This window comes from Tinamus guttatus, unplaced genomic scaffold (assembly GCF_059628265.1).
Source record: "Tinamus guttatus ecotype Peru unplaced genomic scaffold, ASM5962826v1 Tinamus_guttatus_pri_ptg000892l, whole genome shotgun sequence".
Classification (NCBI taxonomy): Eukaryota; Metazoa; Chordata; class Aves; order Tinamiformes; family Tinamidae; genus Tinamus; species Tinamus guttatus.
Window position 1 is genome coordinate 189,938 of NW_028289426.1, and position 10,007 is coordinate 199,944.

Consider the following 10,007-nt stretch of genomic DNA (forward strand, 5'->3'; position numbering starts at 1 on the left):
CCCAAGCAGGAGCAGTGCCATGTGCCTGCTGCTGGTCTCCCAGGTGCTTGCAGGCGTGCAGTAGGAAGACTGTTTCCAGGAGGACAAGGGAGGTCATCCTGCCTCTCTACTAGGTCCTGGGGAGGCCACCCCTTGAGTCCTGTGTCCAGTGCTGCACTCTCCAGTACAAGAGCGACATGAAGCTACTGGAGAGAACCCAGCATAGGTCTACAAAGTTGATCAGGGAGCTGGAGCATCTCTGCTATGAGGAGAAGGTGAGAGACCTGAGCCTGTTTTAGCCTGGAGAAGAGAAGGCTGAGGGGGGATCTTATCAGGGTATGCAAATACCTGAAGGGAGGATGCCAAGAGCATAAGAGGATGGCCCAGACTCTTTTCAGTGGTGACTAGTGATGGCACAAGAGGCAACAGACACAAATTGAAGCACAGGAAGTTCTGCCTGAATTTGAGGAAAAGCATCTTGACTGTGAAGGTGACAAGAGCACTGGCATGGGTTGCCCAGAAAGGCTGTGGAGTCTCCTTCTCTGCAGATATTCCAGACCTGCCTGGACAGGATCCTGTGCAACGTGCTGTAGGTGACACTGCTTGATCAAGGGGTTTGAACTAGATCATCTGCAAAGCTCCTTCCAACCTCAACCATTCTGTGATTGTATAAATGGTCTCCACTGTAATAGATCAGCTTTTTGAGCTGCAGGGATGTGCCTGTCCCTCAGCTTTCTTGTGAGTGCTGCTCTAGTAGGTGAGAAGGCATCCAGGGTCATTAGAGACCAAGAAAATTCCTGACCTGGCCTCCCACTCAAGCTCTATCTCCAGTGATTCCATTAGGACCTTTAGGCCAGGAGCTTGCAAGCAGACCATGTGCATGCTTAGCCTGGTAAGGGGGAATCCCACCTGCCATGTATTTGTGGAGTTCATGAGTTAGCTGAATCCTTTTCCAAACCGGGCGCTTCTGAACAGAGATGTGGAGCCCCAGTAAGCCATCTGAATAAATCATCTGAATCATATATGCACTATGTATCAACAAGCTCCCTTCTTATCCCTGTCTGGGTGTCCTGCCTAGTTAAGAGATGTGAATCAGGATTTCCCATGGGACATTTCTAACTTTTGTAGATAATCATTATCTGATGAAGTAAATTGGAACATTGGAATCTGTATCCCTGTACTCTTTAGAGAAGGAAAACAGGTTACTCTACATGATGGAACATATCCCAGAGGGAGGAATCCCAAGGGACAGAGTAATTCATGAATTGAGCTGGGCCGCAGCTCATGGCAGCCTGTCAGCACTGCCCAGAGACAGCCGAGTGCAGGAGCAGCTCCTGTGCCAAGAGCAGCAGGGCTGCGGGCACTGCCTGCTGCTGCGGACAGGAGAGGAGAGAAGGCAGAGAGGTGAAAGGCAGTGTGGAGTGGGAGGACAGAGGAGAGCTCATGGTGGGAGCAATCTGTGACATGGTGAGTCGCCGGCTGCAGGGTAATGCTACGGAGGTTTCTGGAGGGATCTGCAGCACCCCTCCAGCTGATGACTTTTTTTCTGAGGATTGTCCTCCCAGCTTCTACTTTGCATACAAGGAGATGCTTCAGAACAGAAATTCCCTGTCCCAGCATCACAAGGTCAGGGCATTATGGCTGCTTCTTCTGGAGCTGGTGCAAGACAGTGGAGGCAATGTGGGCACATAGGTTCTTCAGAGCACTGTTCTTCAGAGCAGTGTCCATGCGCCCCAGGGTGCTGTGTGCCCGGTGCAGTGATTCTGTGAGGATCAGCACTCAGCCTGCCAGGGTGCTGCAGGGAGAAGCTCTGGGTGGGAGGAGAGATCCCCCCTGGGCAGGTTCATTCTCCTGCTGAGAGGCTGCTGTGTGGGGTCAGGGCTGCTCACAGCTCAGCCTCACCCACACAACATATCTGGAAGGGGCTTTTCAAGAGGAGACTCTTGGGAAGCTTCTATGAAAGGGAAGGGAATATCCAGAGGCTAGGATTTTGTTTTGTATCCTTGACAAGGCAGCAAAAGAATGGGACATTTTAGCTTTAGATGCCTGAAGGAGAGTTCTGCAGTGCTGCTCTGAGGGATCAATAGGTCTGCGAGGACCCCAGAATATTCCTTCAACTGCCTTTTCACCTGTGGGCAGCAGCAATATCCCCTTTGCAGCTCTCCTCATTCTCATTGTGCTTAGTCTCACTCCACTCTCAAGGGGAAGGGCTCCAGGGCATTTCTGACCTCCTCTGCAGTCAGATTTCCAGAACAGCAGAGCTGCCTCTCTCCTGCCATGTGCCCATTTCCCATTGCAAGGCACAGGGTCTGAGAACCACTGTCCTGGAAGTCCACACTGTCTGGGAGGTGCAACCTGGGGACGGTGCTGCTCTGTCTTTCTGTCCTCCCTTGGCAGCAGTCACAGTGTTTCTCCTTGTTTCCCTGCCTCTCCTTTCTGCTCTTGTCCTGGCAGTCAGCTGGGGCTTCAGCTACAAATTCAGATACTCACCCTGAGGTCCTGCCATGGAGGTGTCTGAAGAGTGGCAATGTGCCCAGGGTGCTGGGCAGTGTCATTGGAGGGGCTGCAAAGGGGTTGACTCTCCCTTTAGGAGACTCTGTGGCTGTCAGGACACGTGACTGTCTCTGTTGTCCTGCTGGGGTTGTGAGGTGCCCTCCAGAAGAGGATTCAGTGCACAGAGTCCTTGCCATGTCAGCAGTGTCCTGTTCTCTCCATTATGTATCCACTTTAAACTTAGAGGGAGAGCAGAGTTAAATGAGTGCTTTGAAACCAGTCTTCTATGATCTCAACAGAGTCCAGGGTTGTGTGCAGGAACAAGGGAGATGGACTCAACAGCACTCCATGCTGTTCCCTAAGCAGCAGAGAGCCCATTTCCATCTCCAGTCTGCTTAATGTTCACATTTTCAGAAATAGAGACATCTGTCTTTATTTGCATGTCAATAAAGACATGCAAAGAACCTGACCAGATATGGTGACAGATCTAAAAATTTCCAAAATATGTAATTCTAAAACAAAATGCTAAAACCCCCTGCTGCACCCTGGACTCCTTGGAAGTGTGTGTGGGAATATGAAAAGACCCTTTATATTAAAGGTGGATGTCCTGTGACATCAACTCCAGAAAGGAGAGATAACAAGAACCAGTCCTTTATACACATTGGCGTAGAGTAACTCAGGCTGCGGCTCCACCCAGAACACTCAGGTGGAGCAGAGATTGAGGAGCTGACTGAAGGTGACAGTGAGAAGAAGAAATTGCTGAGAGTTGGGATGGGGTTGAGAAGCATTTCTATGAAAAATGGAAAGTTTATTTCAGAGAAAATTCTTCTAAGCTATTATGGCCTTTTTTCCCTACACAGTTTTCCTGAGCCCAATAGATGTCCAACAGCAGCTCCCTCAATGAGTTCCTCCTCCTGCCATTTGCAGGTACGTGGGAGCTGCAGCTCTTGCACTTCTCGCTCTTCCTGGCCATCTACCTGGCTGCCCTCCTGGCCAACGGCCTCATCATCACAGCTGTAGCCTGCAACAACCGCCTCCACACCCCCATGTACTTCTTCCTCCTCAACCTCTCCCTCCTCGACCTTGGCTTCATCTCCACAACTATCCCCAAATCCATGGCCAATTCCCTAATGGACACCAGATCCATTTCCTACTTGGGATGTGTTGGGCAGGTCTTAAGTTTTACTATTTTCATGTCAGCGGAGTATTGTCTCCTCACTGTGATGGCCTACGACCGCTACGTTGCCATCTGCAGACCCCTGCACTATGGGACCCTCCTGAGCAGCAGAGCTTGTGTCAAAATGGCAGCAGCTGCCTGGGCCAGTGGTTTCCTCCATGCTCTCCTGCACACCGGGAACACATTTTCCCTACCCCTCTGCCAAGGCAATGAGGTGGAGCAGTTCTTCTGTGAGATCCCCCAGATCCTCAAGCTCTCCTGCTCAGATTCCTACCTCACGGAAGCTGGGATTATTGTGCTTAGTGCCTGTTTAGTCTTTGGGTGTTTCACTTTCATTGTGGTGTCCTACGTGCAGATCTTCAGAGCTGTGCTGAGGATCCCCTCTGAGCAGGGCCGGCACAAAGCCTTTTCCATGTGCCTCCCGCACCTCACTGTGGTCTCCTTGTTTGTCATTACTGCATTGTTTGCCCACCTGAAGCCCCCCTCCATCTCCTCCCCTCTTTTAGATATGGTTGTGTCCATTCTGTACTCGGTGGTGCCTCCAGCCCTGAATCCCCTCATCTACAGCATGAGGAACAAGGAGCTCAAGGAGGCAGTGAGGAAACTCATCCAGTGGGTACAAGGTCAATGGTAACAACTGTTTCATTCACTCACCAGGATATCTGGCATCAAGGCTGTATTTTATGCATTTCCTTTTTTAAGTCTCTCTTTTACATCCATCTTAAACCAATAAATACTAAAATAAAGATACCTAATTTTTGTCACATCTGCACAGGAATCTCTCATGTGGCACTTAAACATACACCATGATAAAGCAGGAAGCCAGGCTTCCCGCTTCACTAGCAGAGAGGGGGGATTCTCTGAGCCGCTTCTTTGAGCTCCCTTGGATGTGCCCAGTGCAGGGAGAAGAGTTTCCCTCTACAGTGTCTTTTCCAGCACTGACACCAAGGGACCTCTGGGGTACAGAGTCATGGTGGGACAAGGGCAGGTGGGGTGAGACCAGGAGTCCAGTGTTGTTTAGGAGATCTCAGCTCTCGTGGCTATGGTTAGAGTGTGATCTCAAATCTCTGTAATATGACAGAAATGGCAACCAAGCGTCACCACAGGTTTCCATGGTTCCATGCCAAGCTCCAACACACAAAACTAAACATGAGTGAATTGAAGGAAAGTCTAGAGGCAGCCTTTCTGTGGCAGTTCATCTTTCCTGAAGACACATTCAGGAGGGTAGCAGGACTTTCTCTATTTAGAGTCAGCCTCCTCATGTCCGTGCTGTCCTTCCACGCTTTATTCTGCACATATGGCCCAGGAACGCTCATAACCTGGTAGAGATAGGCTTGTTTTTCCTCATACCCTGGAAAAACAGGCAGGACCAGTCCTTGGGCTTCCTTAAGCCACAGCTGGATTCCAGAATAACATTTCCATAATAAAAGGGGATCTGACCTATGATGGTCCTGAATCTTGCCTCTCTTTAGAAACTGGAATCAAAAAACATGACCAAGGGTGTGCAACCACAAATGGGCCTGCTCTTCTGCTTGTGAACTCCATGGGATCCAGGGGATAACCTCAGCATTCCAGGGTGATCTGTTAGCCTCAATCTAGGGTTCATCTCTCAGTGACCACTGCAGATAGGCAATGGTCTCTGCATTGCCTGTGCCAGGCTGCCCCACACATGTCTGTGCTGATGAGAGAACCCCCAGGGATCTCCAGGCACAGGGTTTGCCTGGCAGTGGGCACTGAGTGCAGCTTTAACGAAACAGGGATGGCTCACAGTGCAGGGACCAGAAGGTAGAGCACTAAACCCAGGTGCACATGGGGAAAGGAGGGCTCTGCAATCCCCAGGGAGGCAGTGGGGACCCAGGAGGCCCAGGGAAGGGGCAGTGGAGGGCGATTCCTGCACCCGCCGTGAAACACCACAGCCTGGAGCTAGTGGCCACCCAAAGACATCTCCTGCCATTGCAATATTGTGGGGCACTCTGAATACCGTCAGACCTCAGCCACCAGTATCAGCGGCTACAAGGGCACACTGGTGGCTCATGGTCAATTTAGTGCCAACCACGATTCCCAGGTCCCTTTTTGTGCAGCTGCTCTCCAACAGGTCGATCCCCAGCCTGTCCTGGTGCATGCGGTTATTCCTCCCTAGCTGCAAGACCCTGCATTTGCCCATGTTGAACTTCATGAGGTTCCTCTACCCGCCAATCTCCAGGCTGTCCAGGTCCCTCTTAAAGCCTGCACAGACCTCTGGACTATCAGCCATTCCTCGCACTTTTCTGTCCTCAGCAAACTTGCTAAGGGTGCACTCTGTCCCTTCAGGCCACTGATTAATAAACTGAACAGGCTTTGACTGACTCCTGATACCAATAGTTGCAGGTCTCCAACTAGGCTCTGCGTCACTGATGAAGGGATGAAGGGGCCTGCGGTTGGGAGCTCGAGGTCGAGGTGCCCTGATGGGAAGTGTCCCTGAATGAGGGGTCCTGAGGTTGAGGGCCCGAAGGTGACAGGTCCTGCTGGTTGGGGCCCAGCAGTGAGGGCTCCTGGTGCTGGTGGCCCCCCAGAGAGGGCTCCTTGTGCTGGGACCCCCAGGGTGGCAGGTCCCGGTGTCAGCGCCCCAGGGAAACTGGGTGCCGGGGGCCACAGGGCGAGGGGCACCTGTGCAGGGGCTCGCGGGGCCACGTGGGCCCCTGCCATGGGGAGACCTGAGCGTGCCCAGCACATGCGCACACACAGACCCATGTACTCATGGGTTCACACGCACGTCCAAGCACACACATGTCCGAGCACATGCATGTACATGCACATGCATGTCTGAGCACACAGAGAAGCTCCTGGGATGGAGCGGGATTACGAGACCATGTCTGTAAACCAGATCCCATTCAGCCTCTCCAGTTCTGCGCAGGCACTAACAAGTGAGAGGGAGTCCAGCACAGGGACAAGAAGATGGTCAGGGGCTGGAGTGTGGGGCAGAAAAGGAGATGCTGGGAGAGCAGGGTTTGTTCTCTGGTTTGGACCAGAGAAGTCCAAGGGGGATCTTCATGCTGTGCACAACTGCCTTGTGGAGGGCACAGAGCAGTTGGATATTCTTGGAGGGTCACACAAATGGCAGGTGAGGCAATAGTGAGAGAAAAAGAAATGGACAATGGGAAATGCTCTTAGATGTTAAGAACCAATCTTTTTGTCTATGAGCATGGCCAAACTCTGGCACAGGATCCAGAGAGATTCTCAGGTCTCCATCCTCGGAGATAACCCAAAGTTCACTGGAAAAGGCCCCAAGGACCTGCCTGCTGGGACCTGCCTTCAGCACGGCACTGGATCCCCTGCTGCAACCTCAAGGAATCTACTCTTCTGAAAAAGGATCTACAGGCTCTGTGCTTTTAAAAGCCCTCAGGAAGGTTTCTTGATCTGTGATAAGATAGAGATGATATGTCAGAAAAGAGCAAATATATTCTTAACACATGTCTTCCCTCCAGAGGGATTGAGATGGGGCATTGGTTCCTGACAGGCTCCAAAACCATGGGTCAGGCCAGGTAGAAAATCTGAAGAAGTTTCTCCAAATCCTGTGAATTTTGCGCAGCTTTCTTTCATCTGACCCTGAGGAAAGCTATTTCTATTTTGCACCTTACTTATGCTTTGGGGTTTGCCATTACACCTCCAAGTAGTGTTTCTCCCGTGGGTATAGTTTTTGGCACCTGCATGTCTTTGGGATCTGTAGAGCCCTGGCATCCTGCATCTCCCACACTTTTGACCCTGGGTGTCTCAGGACAGGCCCACACACTGCATCCCTCTGTCCAGACTCCCGTATGGAGCCTGTAAGGCACTGCTGTGCCTCAGGAGCTGCATTTTGGCTTGTTCACAAGTCAGTGAGATGACCATCTCCCCATTCCCCTACTGCTGAAGCTTCCAACAATCAACATTCCTCTTCCTGTAGTTTTTTCACAGTCCTGGAGCAAATCTTGCAGAAGGGGGATGGCATCCCTCTTGAAGCTTTCAGATATGTGGCATTCCAGACCCTGAAAAGCAAAGCACGCCTTTCCTCCTTTCTTTCAGTTGCCTATTCAGCCTCTAGCATCCTGTCTTTGGCACAGGAAGGCCCATTCTGGACCCAGGGGTCTCTCCCCTTTCTCTCTTCTGTCTCCTCTGTGTCTGCTCAGTCTGCTCAATGCACTAGGGTCATGGGAAGTGTTGGTTTAGGGAGCTTCCCTGAAGCCATGAGAAGCTGCAGAGCTGGAGGCCTAATGGAGGACGTCTGGGACGTGGCTGTTTTCCCTGTCCCATCCTGCTCCCAAACGAAGGGTTGAGGAAGGTCCAGTGCTTTTGGTGTTGGTGGGTTGGGTTTCCTTTGACATCCCCAAGACCTTCTTTGTGTTGCTCTGAGCAGCTAGGAAAATCCCTGTTCTCTAAGGTCTTGCATCAGGGCCTTTTCCCTGCTTTTGTAGAGAAGCTGAGGCAGGTCTGGGATCTCCAAAAGCAGCATGGCCCACATCATGACCCAGGACACACAGGAGCTGTGTGGCTCTCCCATTCCCACATGTCCTGCTCAAACTGACAATTTCTAACACCATCTTTACAGGCCACAAGTTGGCCATTGTAGAACCGCAGTATTGTGACTCCCCCTGTTACTCTTTGCTCACCTCAGGACCCAGCTGCTGGTTTGCACTTCAAGGAGTTTAAAGGTTGCTCTGTCTTTGAGGAAGGGTGTCCCTTGTAGCAAGGGAACCTCATTGTTGACATGTTGGGCTTAGCCTACACTCAAAGAGCACAATTATTATTTGTGAAATTATTTCAAGCTTTATTTCTGTTTCTTTGCAATTAAGAAAAACCCTGTGTTTGTTTGCAGCTAGTTCTCTAAGAAACTCTCTAAGGAAAGCAGTTGGCAGCTGCAGCAGATGAGCTCTAACTTTCAGTTGCTGATTTCAGTAGAACAGAGAAGCTTCTAACAAGAGTGATGGAAGTCCCAGGTGGCAGATGTGAGAAATGGCAGGTTGGGGAGGGAAGGAAGAGTGTCCATACAGTGCTTGAGCTCTGGGACACGGGTTCTTCTAGATGTCCACACTTCATTGGGAGCCATTCTGGATTGATTCCAATTCTAGAATATTGCTGTCGATTACTCTGAAAGCTGGATGTTAATAGTAACAATAAAAACCTGTAAAATCAGAAATGCTTGTATATTACTGATGTCTCCAACTTTCAGCTACAGTCCCCAAACCTCTCCAATTAGTCAAGCAAGCCTAGACAAAAATTGCAGGGAGAGACATGGTTTGTGAGAGCTTTTTGCATTTTTATGAGCCCCATGGTAGATTTCATGCTGAATCCATGAACCTCAGTTACTGAGAGGAGAATTTAAAGTCAAGATCAACCCACAACATTTTGTTGAGTTTTAATGGGTCCCACTGATAGTTGTTAGCAGTAAAGACTACCCAGGGACTGATTAGAACAGAAAATTGTCATCACTGATAACAGGTAGGCAGAGAATCATGCAGGAGGCTCTGATGCCACATTAACCCTTGGTGTGTTTTATCAGTCAAAATCTCCAAGCTCAGCCCCTGCGCTTCTGGGAAGGGAGATCCTTTCCCCCACATGTTTTACAGGTCCTCCTGAGGACAGTGTGTGTGGGGGGGTGTGCAGTGCTCAGTGCAGGACAATGATACGACACCTTTCAGAGTATCAGCAAGAGGGACACTGAGGCTCCAGTGTCTCTTGACAGGCCTCGGTGGCAGAGACAACAGCCATAGCCAAGAGGATGAAGGCCTCCTCTGGTGTCTGTGAGCCCAGGCAGAGCCTTTGTCTGTCTCCACCAGAGCCTGTCCCATGCTGGTTCATACCTGCAGCTGTGTCCATGCATCCTACAGACACCCAGCCTGCTTCCCCAGTCACAGCCCTGAAGCCCCAGAAATGCCTGAAGGCTGCAGAGGAGACAGAAATTATTCCATCTTAAGCTTGGTCCCTGCTCCTGAGCTGGGCCTGGCTCCTAGGACTGCGGGAGCCCATGGCAACCTGGCAGGTGCTGCAGAGAGACAGCTCTGCCCAGGAGCAGCTCCTCATAAAGGAGCAGCAAGACTCAGGGCACTGCCCGCAGGCACCAGGCTGCGATGAGTCACGTGTAAGTGAGGGACAGGTGAGGGAGAGTTGGGAATGGGAGGGCAATTGAGAACTCACTGCAGGGAGAAATCTTACCAGCCCAAGATATGGAAAGTGTCTGTCTGCAGGACAACACTGCTGTGATTACTGGAATGATCTTTTGAATGTAGCACCTTCCCCAGCTGGGGTGGCTCTCCCAGCTTCTCCTGCTTGGAGCTGGGTGTGCTTTGGAGCAGGGATTCCCAGCCAGACCATCAAAGGTATCGGGCATCATGGCTGCCTTCTC

At 51.0% G+C, this 10,007-nt stretch overlaps 1 protein-coding gene across 1 annotated transcript; it reads left to right on the forward strand.

The window, feature by feature from the left end:
* The first annotated feature begins 3,518 nt into the window (after window positions 1–3,518).
* LOC148591264 (olfactory receptor 14A16-like) lies at window positions 3,519–5,938 on the forward strand. The gene is made up of 2 exons (XM_088537907.1): window positions 3,519–4,244; window positions 5,927–5,938. The coding sequence occupies exons 1-2, from the start codon at window positions 3,519–3,521 to the stop codon at window positions 5,936–5,938; spliced, it is 738 nt and encodes a 245-aa protein (XP_088394033.1).
* Window positions 5,939–10,007: the final 4,069 nt, after the last annotated feature.

Coding starts and splice junctions, on each gene's coding strand:
- LOC148591264 (XM_088537907.1), top strand. CDS start 3,519: ATGTACTTCTTCCTCCTCAACCTCTCCCTCCTCGACCTTGGCTTCATC.